This window comes from Drosophila subpulchrella, unplaced genomic scaffold (genome assembly GCF_014743375.2).
Source record: "Drosophila subpulchrella strain 33 F10 #4 breed RU33 unplaced genomic scaffold, RU_Dsub_v1.1 Primary Assembly Seq28, whole genome shotgun sequence".
Lineage (NCBI taxonomy): Eukaryota > Metazoa > Arthropoda > Insecta > Diptera > Drosophilidae > Drosophila > Drosophila subpulchrella.
The window spans coordinates 500,189-514,884 of NW_023665563.1; the positions used below are offsets into that span (position 1 = coordinate 500,189).

General features: G+C 41.2%; 1 protein-coding gene across 1 annotated transcript in view; it reads right to left on the reverse strand.

The window, feature by feature from the left end:
- Nucleotides 1-780: 780 nt before the first annotated feature.
- Nucleotides 781-14,696, reverse strand: part of LOC119559654 (programmed cell death protein 6) — a 44,949-nt gene continuing 31,033 nt past the window's right edge. Inside the window, exon 3 of the mRNA XM_037872701.1 lies at nt 781-959. Within this exon, the coding sequence (XP_037728629.1) occupies nt 858-959 (102 nt within the window). The 3' untranslated portion in view covers nt 781-857. The remainder of the gene's footprint in view (nt 960-14,696) is intronic.

The following is a 14,696-nucleotide window of genomic DNA, read 5'->3' on the forward strand; positions in this document are numbered from 1 at the left end:
TCAGTGAAAAATTTTGTATTTTCACTTTAGAAATTCGAAATCGCTCCCTTTTTCTTGTTTCTTACTTTTCCCCAAGTACAATATACCCTATTCTTTTAACGGGTATTTACATTTAACGGGTGTAATAAAATAGAATAAGGCACTTAATATAATTTGATTCGGGCCTCGCGCTAGCTTAACCCGGCCCTGACCGCCCGCCTATTAAGTAACTTTTGTGCGACTTTGTTATTGATAAATACATTTATTATGCATTTATAGGCACAAGATGTCATTAAGCCGGGCAGTTGGGGGGTCCATTTAAGAGTTATAAGCCAAATAATTGATCTTAACAGTCACTTTATCTTTTCAAAAAATATTTACTGCTAGTCGTATAATAAAAGTATATATTTAACTTGTATTTCAGAACATTTATTTTGGTATTTATATTTGCTTTATTGAATCGCTTCTTTTTTCTTGTTGCTTACTTTTCCCCGAGTACAATATACCATTTTTTTCCGGGTATTTAATTTTAACGGGTATAATAAAATAGAATAAGGCACTTAATAGAATTTGATTCGGGCCTCGCGCTAGCTTAATCCGGCCCTGACCCCCCGCCTATTAAGTATCTTTTGTGCGACTTTGTTATTATATTATTATATTATAAATACATTTATTATGCATTTATAGGCACAAGATGTCATTAAGCCGGGCAGTTGGGGGGTCCAGTTAAGAGTTACCTACCATATAAGCCAACTAATTGATCTTAACAGTCACTTTATCTTTTCAATAAATATTTACTGCTAATTGTATAATAATAGTATATTTTTAGCTTGTATTTCAGAACATTTATTTTGGTATTTATATTTGCTTTGTTGAATCTATATTTTTAAAGAAAAAACCATGCTTAAAAATTGTTCATAATGTATGGTTATGATCCCATCCAAATCAGTGTCGTGCTGCCGGAATGCAGTTGTTAACGTCTGCAATAGAAATTTGTGATTACATTAAAAGACAATAATGATTATATTATTTTATTTTATATTATATTATTTTTTATTTATATATTTATATTCAAAGGGATAGGATTTTTTTCTCTGCCGGCACTCTGCCGACATACACAGCAGTAATAAACGGTCACAACTAACTAATATGCATGAGGCTAAGCTAAATAATCAAAAATATATGTTTTACTGCTTGTGGAAGGTGGTGTATTCAGGCCGCTTATCTAGCCAATTACCAAACACTTTTCTGTGTATGTTAAGCCAAATTTTTTTTTGCCCTAATTCTAATAAAACAAAGTTGAGTTGCGCAGAATTTCAGCTTTCAGGCCATGCCTAAGGAAAACTGCTGTAGTGGCGTAGAATCGCAAAAAAATAAAATCATAATCATATTTGCGGTTCTACAGTACACAACCACTCTAAATTAAAACAAGGAAGAACGCTATAGTCGAATACCTCGACTATCAGATACCCGTTACTCAGCTAAAGGGACCAAAGGGAAACGGAGATATGCAAGCAGAAAAGCGACATTGAAATGCGCCACCTACCGGCGGTAGACAGATTTAAGCGTTATGAGCGTAAGAGTGGGCGTGGCAAATTTTTTTTGGATCAATCAATAGGTAATTGACGAGACCAATACATTTCAGTTTTTTTTTGTATCTAGCATGAAAATTGTGGGCGCCACAGGCTTGTGCGGTTTGTGGGCGTTAGAGTGGGCGTGGCATATTCGCGTTACAAACTTGCGCTGCGTACAAGACAACGGAATCTAAATCTGAGGTCCCAATTCTCTATCCTTGATAGTTTCCGAGATATCCACGTTCATATTTACGATTTTTTGAAGTTTGTGGGCGTAAAAGTGGGCGTGGCAAACTTTTTTTTTTATCAATCGATAGGTATTGATGAGAACAATACATTTCAGTTAATATTTTTCATTCTAGCATCAAAACTGTAGGAGCCACAGTTTTGGGCGGTTTATGGGCGTTAGAGTGGGGGTGGAACCCTGCTGAAACAAACTTGCGCTGCGCAAGAAGCTCAGGAATCTGCATGCCAAGTCCCAATAGCCTACCTCTAATAGTTTGCGAGATCTCAGCGTTCATCCGGACAGACGGACAGACAGAAATGGCTACATCGACTCGGTTAGTGATCCTGATCAAGATTATATATACTTTATGGGGTCCGAAACGCTTCCTTCTACCTGTTACATACTTTCCGACGAATCTAGTAAAACCTTTTACTCTACGAGTAACGGGTATAAAAAATGTAAGGGGTCATAATTTCATAAAAATAAAACAAGATAGAGCTCTACCCGTCACTCAGCCAACGGAGGGAGATAGAGATATGAAATTCGCGAAGCTACTGTTCCCAAGATTGCACACTTTATTGATTATAACTATTAACCTAGTGGTCGGATTTGAAAATTTTTTGGGATTTCTATCTTTAAAAGTTTGAGATCTCAGCCTTTATACGGACGGACATTCAGACGGGCTAGATTGACTCGGCTAGTGGGCTTATAGGGTTGGAAAACTTGGACTGAGGAACTTGTGAGATGGTTCCAAAACCGCCTAGCTGAGGCAACCGAGCGAGTCACAGGCTGCGAATAGCGGCCGACCTCTCTCGAGGCCAACTGTAAATAAGCTGGTGGGGGAAGTCAAACACGAAGTCGTGGACGGAAACCCCAGTAAATAAACAGTCCCGGACTGCCAGCGGGTATCCTGCAACGAATCAATACCGACTATGCAAATTGTTCAGCCACATCTAAATAGTTGCTTTACACAAACCCATACCCAACATATCACAGACCAACCTCCCCTCCCAAAACAACAGCTCACTCCGGGCCGGATCAAAAAGTATCCCAGTCTCGAACGGTGTATTCAGGAATATGGCGACCCCCTGTTCTAACTATCGCCTTACCCGCGCATCGCGGATCTCTGCGCGGGCACACCTTTCTCCTTCTCCGCAACTCGTGGGACCAAATATGGACAAAAAAATTAACCAAAAACAAAATACAGAGACGGGAACTTTCAAAACACCCACGGAAATGCTGAACACTGGTTCCAACATCCGCACCAGCACGGCTTTCCCTCATATGCCTGTGCATGGTGCGAGAAAAGCCAGGTTCGTCGCCCTGCTGCATGGACGCGGGCTGGTACCAGGGCAGCGTCAAAGTGATGGCCTGTGATAGTCACCGGTCGGCTGACCTATACAATCAGGCGAGGTCTACGAAGGGGCAAACATTGTCGCACTAGACTGGTGTGACGTCCTCAGTAGGGCCCGAGATCGGAAAAAATATACAAGGGCGATTCCAACGCTGCTGGAAGCTCTGCCGGCAACCCAGCCGAGCAGGTAATATTCGAACCTGCATATTAGCCAAAAGTCATCTTAGTATATTTCTGCTTCGCAATGACAGCAACGGAGATAACACCACATAAGGATACTATCGGCCTACTTGGCCTTTGAAATGGAAAGCCCCCCAGATGCGCTGGTCAGAGGACTGTCAGATTAAAACTTGGACTGAGAATCGCGGATCTCTGCCCGGGCAGACCTTTCCCCTTCTAAAGAAGGTAGAATGCGCAAGGAAGGTGCTTCATAACTACGGGCAGGATAAGCTTACCCAAGAAGGGGCTCAGGCGAAAAGGCAGCGATCCCTAGATCTTACCGGACCATCGGCGAAGAGATCCAAGATCCAGCCATCGGTCTCTTTCGCCGAGATAACCAAGGACAAAATATACAAGGGCGACTCCAACGCTGCTGGAAGCTCTGCCGGCAACCCAGCCGAGCAGGTGCTTGCTGAGGAGTTGAAGACACCCGGTGGGCCGGAGGACGGCTACTCCACCGATTCTTCGCTAAGCAGAGAGATGCGAGCGCTTGGACCGGCAATCGAGGACGTGAACCTGATACAGAGGAGGTCGACGTCACTGTGGTGGAGGTTGCAGCTGTAGATGTCGATAAGACTTCTGCAAATCGACCTTCACCACAGTGAAGCAGCTTTTGCTTCGCAATTACAGCAGCGGTGATAACACCACATAAGGATACTATCGGCCTACTTGGCCTTTGGAAAACCCCCCGATGCGCTGCACTATGGGGAATTTGACCATTTTTTTTTGGCCAAAACCCATTTTTTAAAAGTCGTTAAAAATTAGTTTTCTTTATCAGAATGCATCAAGATATCATCAATATCTAATTTTATTAAGTTATCAGCTGTTAAGGCCTGTTTTTATTTCAACGAGGTGGCAGCGCTGGCAAAGCGCCTATTATTCTTAATAGTTTAAATTATCAAAAAGTGTAAAACTAAACAAAGCACTGAAGTTTTTGAAATACCATCCTATCAGAGGAACTTGTAACTTGTGTTTGTGACCTTGATATTGTACTTATTGATTGTTGTGCTCGTATATTCGGGTTCTAGTTCTAACCTCAAAAAAAAACAAAATCTTTAAGTTAATTTGTATTTTTAAATGGAGCTACAAAGTGATTCCAGCTGTTTCCGCCTCTGAAACCTTTTTTATCTTGTAGAGTTTGTTACGTACGCCCTCCCCCATACCAAGATTATCCCCGGCAAAACAACTGCCATAAGTTGAGGGTAGGGGCCCCTAATGACTAACGCTCCGATTGATAAGGGAAAAAGCAAAAACAATTCGACAACTCATGGGTGTCGCGTGGCCAGAACAACGACCACGATCGACCTGCTCGTAACCGTACTCCAGTAAGGTGGCAAAGTGCACCCGCCGGCCGTTGACTCCTAAAATAGGGGAAATAGAGAAACAGTACCCCTAGGTGGGAACACCTAGTTAACTCATCCAATATGGGGGGCTAGCGAAAGCTCTAGTCCGGTATAAAAGACCCCAGCCAAATAGAGAAGTAAGACAGAAATTGTTCTGATCTCTCCCTGACAGTCGTCTAGAAGTACAACTTCCATCAACACAGACCACGACTAGAAGAAGGCTGGTGTCCAGAAGGATGTCTTGACGTTTTTTTTTGTTTTTTTTTTTTTTTTTGAGGGCGATTTATACTTGATTTCGGATAGTATTTTTTGGGCTTGTTTATTTATTTATTTGTTTATATCCTAGCGCTACAAGTGCACACTTATAATTATCGCGCTAGTCACATTGAGTTGATATTTTATATTATTATTATTTTTAAATCATTTAAACAATTTCTCTCGCTCTCTTAATTAATATTAATGACTAACATCAAATTTTCTTAGTTACTATTGTTATTGTTTTTAATATATTTTTTTATTTTTTTTTATTTTATTTCATTTCATTTAATTTTTATACTTATCTGTACTGGTATTTTAAAAGATCTTTAACTTTATTGTAAAATTGAGTTGCGCTCCTAATTTTTTTGTATTGGTGCGGTAGATTGTTCCATAACCGGATACCATTTATTAAAAATTGCCTTCTGGAACACAGTGTTTGTATTCGAGGGCATATGTAATTTTTGGTTCTTACAGATGTGGCTGGGGTAAGTTTATTGAAAAGATATTTTGGTTCTCCACTCGTGACTATTTTGTGAAAGAAGATTAAAATTCTGAGATCGATCCAGGAGGTCAAGTTAAGGTCAAGTATTTTATATGTCAGTTCTGATACATGGTCAAAACGTCTTAAGTTAAACACATAACGGACAATTGAATTGAAAGCTACAGTTAATGTGCGCAAATCCCGCGCATCACAATTTCCAAAAATTTCTATGCCGTAAAAGAGAGTGGGCAGGAGGATAACTTTGGCGATTAATAGTCTAACTTCCTCAGTTAGGAACGATTTAGAGAATGAAAATTTTCTTAACAGAGCATAGGTACGCCCTGTCGCTTTGACTATATGGTTGCTCCATGATAAAGTATTGTTAAATGTTATCCCTAGATTAACTGCATTCACTTCATAGCTTATCGGCGTATGGTTTATATATAATTTTTGGAGTGAAAGTGTTGAAAGTTGCTTTTTACCAATTACCAAGCACTTTGATTTTTTAGGATTTATACCCAAGCCATTTTCCTTTGCCCATTTTTCAATTAGCCACAACATTTTATTACTTATTCTAACACAGGCATGTATTTCAGTTACGGGTCTACTAACATATATTTGGACATCATCAGCATATAAATGTACTTCACACTCAGACAGGATACTAGGGAGATCATTGACATATATAGAAAACAATAAAGGGCCTAGCACAGATCCCTGTGGCACTCCCCTGGATAAATTCCGGAGAGAAGAAACTTGCGTCCCAGAGACGACAGCTTGATATCTATTCGTTAAGTACGACCTAATAAGTTTCGTCGCATTAGTTGAGAAATTAAAAATATTCCTAAGCTTGGTACAGAGAATGTTATGATTCACAGAATCAAAAGCCTTACTGTGGTCAAGTAGCGTCAAAAACGTTACGCAGTTACTGTCCAGTTTTTGTCTTATATCCTCAACAATATTAGTGATTGCAGTAATACAACTCCTTTTCTTACGGAATCCGGATTGTCTTTCATCAAGTAGAGAATTGTTAGCTAAGTATAGTTGAATCTGTGAGGACATAAGGTTTTCAAAGACTTTTGATAGAAAAGGTAATATTGAAATAGGTCTATAGTCATTGTTTAGCTTAGGAATTGGAAAAATTTTGGCGTTTTTCCATATTGTCGGAAATGAAGACGTTGTAATAGCCGTGTTAAAAATATATGTAACATGGGGAGCAAAAGCTTAACAAATTTGGGACTCATATTATCGAGACCAACAGCATAGGACTTGACATGCAGAATACTAGCTAGGACAGCACTTTGGTTTATACATATAAAGCTAAAACTATTATCACAGAGGGGTTGAGTATTCAGGTACGGATTGCATGTTGCTTCAGGTACATCAATTTCCAAAAACTTTTTGTTTAACAATTCGACATCCACCTCAGACTCTGTCTGTTGCTTACATTTTCCAATACCTAACCGTTTTAGCTTGTTCCATCTGTTTTTTGAGTTAACACAGTTATTAAATTGTATGTTATAATGCTCTTTCTTTGCAGATTTTATCTTTACGTTTACTTTTACCCTAGCCTCTTTGTATTGTTTTCGTATTTCATCAGTTTTGTATCGCTTCCACCGGAGGTAAGCTACATCTCGCTGACGGGTTAGGTTTTTGATTTCACTACTGAACCATGGATTTTGCATTGGCTTAATCACCTTGGTCCTTAGGGGCACAAACTTGTTGAACAAATACTGGACATTGTTGGTTAAAACCTCTAATTGACAATCTACATGACGAAGGTGGTAAATACGTGACCAGTCACAACACAAAAATTCCGTTTTTAATTCATTATAGTTTATATTTTTATAATCTCTATACGTAAAAGAATTGATTTTGCTGTCAAAGGTCAAGTCGTATGTTAAAAATATTAAGTCATGTCTGGAGAAGGCTGGTACAGAAACCTGGTCATAATGTATGATTTTGCTAGGGTCATTGATAAGAAATAAGTCAAGTAATGTATCACAGTGGCTGCTATAGTGCGTGGGGATCGTTTCGTTTACGGAAAACAAACCTAGGGATTTAAAGTTATCTACGAGATGGCTTTCTGACAATAGGTTGCTGTTAAAATCTCCTGCCAATATGATGTCAGTGTATTCCAACGGAATGTCTGAAACAACATTAAGTAATGACCCGTAGTCAATTGTCCGATTCGGTCTATAAATGCAACCTAGAAGGGTTCTTCCATGGGATTTATTGGGAAGTTCTAATAGAATGTATTCAATAGTACTGTCACTTGGCTGTTTAAGTACCACCTTACATTTCAGCTTCACATTCACGTATATAGCCACACCTCCTGCATGACCAGTACGATCGGACCGATAAACATTGAAGCCCTCACAAACAATAGACGAATCACATAGATCATTTACAAACCACGTCTCAGACACACATATCACATCGACATTAGACTGAGTGAAAAGGAATCTAAACTCGTCAATCTTCTTTAGCAAACTTTGTGCATTTAAGTGAACGATTCTGAGACCATTTTTATAACTACTTATAGTTTTTATCATGGCACTAGCTATGGAACAAACTTCCTCATCCTGCATTGTTGTTATCAATGATTATTAGGGGCGCAATCTCAATATTCAATGCGTATCTTATACATTTCTTAAAGTAAACTAGTTTTAAACCTATCTTAATTAAGAGGATACGATTTATACGCCTAAGAACGAAAGCTACCAGCTTCAGGTCCAGCCGAAGCGTTAGTGAGAGATGTAGAAAGTGGATCGGGCGAATGATTAATGGACGAAAGTTCCTCCATACTGTTGATGCAACATACACCCTCTCTTCGAGCGCAGCGCACGTGCACAAGGCCGCGTCGTGTAAAGACAGCCGTAAGGATTTTATGTTTTTTCATACGCATAGCCTCTTTAAAGATGAGATAATGCTCTTTTAACAATTGCTTTTATATAAATTATCGCTTCTGAATTGAAACCCAGAAACTGCAAGCTGAGTTGTTTCTTGTGCTCGCGCCTGTACATTCCGACTTGACCAAGCAGCTTGATCTTTTCGCGTGGGTTTATCATTTTAATTATTATCACTGGATTCACATGTGTTTGTTGTGATTTCCTTGCTCGGAAGATATCGCAGACTTTTGGTGGTGGAGTCAGCTGGAGATTGAAGCATAGCTTGTGATAGAGAGCTCTGAGATCTTCACCTTCGACATAGGGAACTCCATGAACTCTCAGATCACACGAGCTAGTCTCCCTGCATTGCGTTGCCAGCCTGGCCTCCAGTGCACCCACCCTCTCACCTGCTGCTTGTAGATTTTCTACCTCCCGGTTCAGCGTCTCAACGCGCTCACCCATTCGGTCCCTCATGTAGCGAAGATCGGCAACCTCGCGCTCCAACGTCAGGACACGAGCATCCATTTGCTTTACTTCCCCGGCGATTATATCCAAGCGATCCATAAGGCTTCTGAGCATTCGCTGTTCAGCTTCCCGAACGGCCGACTCAATTTTCTCGGTTTGTTCCTCGAAGCGAGTCTTTAGGAGCTCCAGAAGCTGAGGCGAATTTACATCCGAGATGCGTTCGCTGGCAGTTCCAGCATTGTTGCGGGTACGTTTTGTGGGTGGAGCAGAAGAACCCATGACTTTTTTAAAAGTATTTATTGTTTGATTTGATTAAAGTTAGGTGTATTTGTCGGTTGTGTTTGTATTGTATCTTTCGGATTTAATCTTTAAGTTTCAGTTGTAGCTTAGCTTGCAACCACTCACTGCTTTACCGACAAACTGCCTTATCGACAATAGTGAATAGCTGCCTTATCGGCGATAGCGTAGCTGATAGGGCAACCTTTTTCTCTCTTGCACTCCGAAGATGCTGCCGCACCGATTGTCTCTCACTGAAGGTGCACGCACAACCGCACTTGTTGTTTAGCAAGAATTTATTTTCTGGTTTATAGTGTCAACTTTGTTTATTAGCACTATGTTGTGTTGTTCGCGGATAGAGCTGGTGGTATATTAGGCGGTTATAGACTTTCTTCGCGACGATCCATTGGCACACGAACGTGTGAAGGGGAGGGAATATGGCCAAAACATAGCCCGATCGTATTGCGATCAAGCGACAGCTAAGCTTATAGGGCTGTGTGGACTGACGACTGACGAACTTTATGAACTAATATTATTTTCCAGGCACTTTTTAATATTTATTTCCGTTATGTTGGAGAGGAGAGAGGCTTACCAAGATCCCACGACCCGAATACGACGTAGCTTATGCCGGCAGTCCCTGTCAGGACTCGGGCACTAATATGCCCACGTAACAAGTATTTCATTCTCATTGAGCTCGGTTAGTTTAAAAGTGCACTTTTGTGCACTTTCTCTAAAATGTAGCTTTAAAGGCCTCTACCTAATATGGTATATTCTCGCATTTTTGTCTGGTAAATGCCAGTTTCGATGTTATCTTAAGAGAAACAGTGTACAATTATAATTCTTATTAGATAACTATTATTTTAAAATTATTTTACATCATTTCACTTACTTAACGTTGATATAAAGGATTTTAGTATTTTTGTTAAGAATAATAGTGATAACAAACAAAAAAATTAAAATTTTACTTAAAAAATGTGTGTGTTTGCCCAAACAATAACGACAGAGGTGAGTCTTTATTTGATTTTGTTCTAAATTCGAACCTATTCTTATGCAATAGGGGCATTGTCCCTACCTTAATAACCAAAACCTGTCAAACGATCATAGATCTAACGTTGGTATCAGATTAACACGTAGGCGCAGTCAAAAACTGGGCAGTCTCTGACGAGCATTTTTTTTCAGACCATAGATTCATAGAAACAATATTGTCCCTTGATTCGCCCTTGCCGGTCAGTTTCGCTAACCCCAGACGAGCCGACTGGCACAGGTACAAAGAAGTTCTAACGAATATCCTCCCCATGGAACCGCCAGAAAGCATTACAGGACCCACAGGAGCTGGATAGAACCGTAGATAAATTCACAGGAGCATGCAACACTGCCTTCAAAGTTGCATGCTCAGCTTCCAAATCAATGTGTATTATATGTGGCGTTGCGAAGCAAGCTTAAAAACTTTGTCTTTTTCCTTCTCTTATTTCGCTTCTGCCGGTTTTAGGGATGGTTCTTAGAAGGATAAATGAGGTCGATATTTCTTATATCGGTACCTCGAGAGTTATCGAGTGCTTATATATAACATAAGAAATTAAAAATTAAATTTAAAGTATGGCGGCAACATTCCTCCTCCTGTAATTGATCCTAGGCGGTCAGTTACCATCTTCTAAGCCGAAATCTAAGACCGCAATCTAGGTGGCTGGTCGATCGAGGACCCCATGTTGCGTTTCAATAGTGGCTCGACGAACTTGTCCGTCCTTGGCGGGGATAGTGTTGGTCACGCGGCCCTTAAGCCATAAATTTCTAGGCAAGTTTCCGTCGACGAAAACGCTACGATTCCGACTGATATAGGTAACATCTTTCGAACCACTTTGTCCGTCACCCAGCGTTGACAAAAGCGATGTCCAAAAAGTTTTTCCTCTTTCCAATGACGTCTTAAATTAATCTTCTCTTCCTTGATTGGTTTGTACCTATTCGATGAACCCATTAGCAGGTGGTTTGGAGTCAGCGCGGAGTCGTCCCCGGCGTCTAGGCTGACGAAAGTTAACGGACGTGAGTTTATGATGAACTGTGCATTCATTAGAGCACACCTCAGGCTTTCGTCGTTGAATGAGTAATTCGGGCAGATGCTTTTTAGGACTGTTTTGGTTATGCGGACTAATCTTTCCCAAGCACCGCCCATATGAGGTGCTCCTGGAGGGTTAAATTGCCATTTAATGCCGTCGAACTTGATTGCAATTTTATCGAAGTCAACCTTGATCATCTCCTCTCGTAATGCCTTCACTGTAGCCTTAAAATAAGTGCCATTATCGGGATAAATTTATCTTGGTGTCCCACGAAGTGCCATGAAATTCGTGTGGGCGATCTCGAAGTGGACTACATGCAGGGTTAAGCAGGTAAACAGCGCAACCCAAACAACAGCGGCCCAAAATAATCAACGTGCACCGGCACGTGAATGGTTTTTCGAAACTGGTAGTCCTAGCTTTTGGAACCGGGGTCAATTGTGGCATTGCGAAACGAATTTTACATAACTGGCAGGATTACGGATTTGTGCAGTACTCTTAGGCGCAGAATATAAAATTTGGATTTTATATCATTTATCACGGTTTCGTGAGCGAGGTGATGATATTTTTCGTGATAGAACTGGACTAATAAGAATGTTCCTCGGCTCTCTGGGGGCAATATTATCGCGTCCATAGTATATCCGACTGCGCTCACTCGACCTTTAGTGCGAAGGATTCCGTTGTCGTCCAGATATGCGTTTAATCCAGTCAATCTACTTTTTGCGCTTATTGGTTTTTTATTCATCAATGAATGGATTTTATCCTTGAACTCAAGCCTCTGTGCTTCTTTGTATAGTACGCTTACTTGACGTGAAATTCGATCACTGCATGTCATTCCCTTTTTTTTTTTTAATGCTTTGCAATTTATTTATTTATTGAAACTTCTCCTTTTGGATACTAACAATAAGTGTATCAAATCTTAAACTAATTAATCTAACTAACAGTCATATGACTGATATTGTACTAAAGGGGGCCCGAAAGTTATTGCTGGCTTGGCTGGTCGTTGCGTTGTAGACGGGATCGGCTGGAAACCCTAGTCAAGCCTCTTGCGAGGCGATTGGGGTGCATAGAGAGTCTTTCATTGTAGGACTCTTTTTGTTTGTCTATTTCATCTTTTACGGTAAGAATGCCTAGGTCCCTGTGGATGTTTTGCCCCAGTGATAGTTCGCAGGATTTTCGATTGAACGCGATGTATAATGTCTATATTGCTGCTGCTGGCGTTCCCCCACATCTGGGAGCCATATGTCCAGGTGGGCCTGAGAGTGGAGTTGTAGAGCAAAACCTTGTAGTCCAGACGCAGGGGCGAACGAGCGTTAAGAATCCAGTGGAAGCTGGTGGCTTTTAGTTTTAGATGTACTTTCTTGCGTTCGATGTGTCTTCTCCAGGTTAGTCGTCTGTCAAGGTGGACGCCGAGATATGTTACATCGTTGACTTGGGGAATCTGCGTATTATTCAATGATAGTGGAGGGCATGTTTGCCTGTTGGGAGTAAACGTTGTGTTTACATTTTTGTTCATTTATTTTAATCCGCCAATCAGATAGTCACCTCTCTACTACGAGGAGGTGGTTTGCTAGCTGTGTTGTGGCTCGGCCAGGGCACCTCGAGCGACTCAGCGAACGTTGTTAGCTGCTCGTTCGTGGGAATATCCGCTGTGTATAGGAGGAACAAAGAAGGCCCTAGCGCGCTTCCTTGCGGGACTCCAGCATTGATAATGTAGTCGTCGGATGTTGTTGTGTTACACCTTACTGCGAAGGTTCTGTTGTATAGATATGACTCAAGAAGCTTGTGAGTGTAATCAGGCAAGTGTGTTTTGATTTTGTGCATGAGGCCATCTAGCCATACTCGATCGAAGGCTTGAGATACATCGAGGAATATTGCGCTGCAGTATTCCCGATGCTCAAAGGCTGTGCGTATTTCTGATGTTATTCTGTTAACTTGTTTGATTGTTCCATGGTTATTGTGTGCTCCTAGATATTAAGCGAGTTAGAAGGCATTTTTCGAACAACTTAGACAGACACGATAATAAACTAATTGGTATGATGACGGAATTGTGTGGTCTTCTCCGCGCTTCGGTATCATAATGATAATAGATTTTTTCAATTTTTTCGGATAGTAGCCGAGAGTTATGATCCCATTGAAGAGCTTACAAATAACCTCAATGGCAGAGTTTGGAGGTTCAATTAACATTTTTGGGGTTATTTGGTCACCGCCAGGGGCCTTTTTCGGTTTCAGTTCCCCAATGACTTTCGAAATCTTCGTTTGGCTGAAGCAATGGTGATAAGGAACCAGTGGCAGGGTTCACCTGAAAGAAGTTTATGAGATGTAAAGCAAAAGTTTCGGTTCTATCTTCGTCGCTGCGGACCCAGCAGCCAGATGAATTTCTTATCGGAGTGCCTGCTTCGATTGGAGAGCTCAGATTTGAGTGGGCCCTCCGCAGAGGATGTTTTGTACTGGTTGGCGAAAGTTTTTTAATGCACCGCAGCTGTGTATTTTCTGTTTCTTGCTTTAGAGCTCGTTTTAGTGTGCGAGTGGCTTCCTTAAGACGTTGTTTTGATGACGGCGATCTGTTGGTTTGCCAGGCTCGTCGCAGGTGCCTCTTTTCTAGGACTAGCCGTTCAATTTGCAGATTAGTTTTGAAGTGGTTGGTTTGCACGTCCCTGCCTTGTGGTGTTGAGATAGTGGCTGCCTCCACGAATACTTCTTCAGGAGCATCGGTAGAGCAGTCGATGTCCGCTTCGATGTTGAAATGAGGGGTTAATTTGATGTGTGAGCCAACATACTTTTTATATTTTAACCAGTTTATTCTGTGCAACGTCAGCCTGAGGGGGTGATCTGTGGTTTTTCTGCTTTGAAGAAGAGTTATTAGCACTGGCGAATGGTTTGACGACAGGTCCGAAAGCGCTTTGGCGCTTATTATATTGCGGAGAATGTTTTTTTTTACCGCAAAGTCTATTGGGGATGCCAGGGGAAACATAGTCTAATTTGTTGTTCGGTTAAATGATTGCATTGTATAATTGCCTTCCTTTGGGAGTCACAGGGCGTGATTCCCAGTGCGTGTGTTTGGCGTTATAGTCCCCTGCAGCTATAAAGCGATCTCCAAGCAAGTTGTAGAAGTCCATGAATTGTCCTTCAGAAATTGTAAAGCGAGGCGGGCAGTAGACAGCGGCTATGGTGAGGTTTCCGTTGCCTGACTGCACTTTGATAGACGTGGCTTTCAAGTAATTTGTTGCAAACCTTTGCTGAAAGTGGTGCTTGATGCGTTCCCTGATTAGGATTCCGGTTCCGCCGTGGGCTTTACCATCTGGATGGCCTGTGCGGTAGAAAGTGTAGTCTCTTCTTTGGAAGTTGTATTTGTTTGTGAGGTGCGTCTCTACCAGTAGCATAATGTCGATATGATTATCATTCAGGAACTGTGTAACTTCAAGGCTGTGCCGTGAAACGCCATTGGCGTTCCACATTGTTATTCGTAGACTTGCAATTTGTTATTTGGACTGGTTAACTGCAAGTAGCTGTAGCACCATGTTCTGGTTTTGAACCAGTGTTTGCATGGTCGTTGTCATGAATGACATGAATTCCATCATA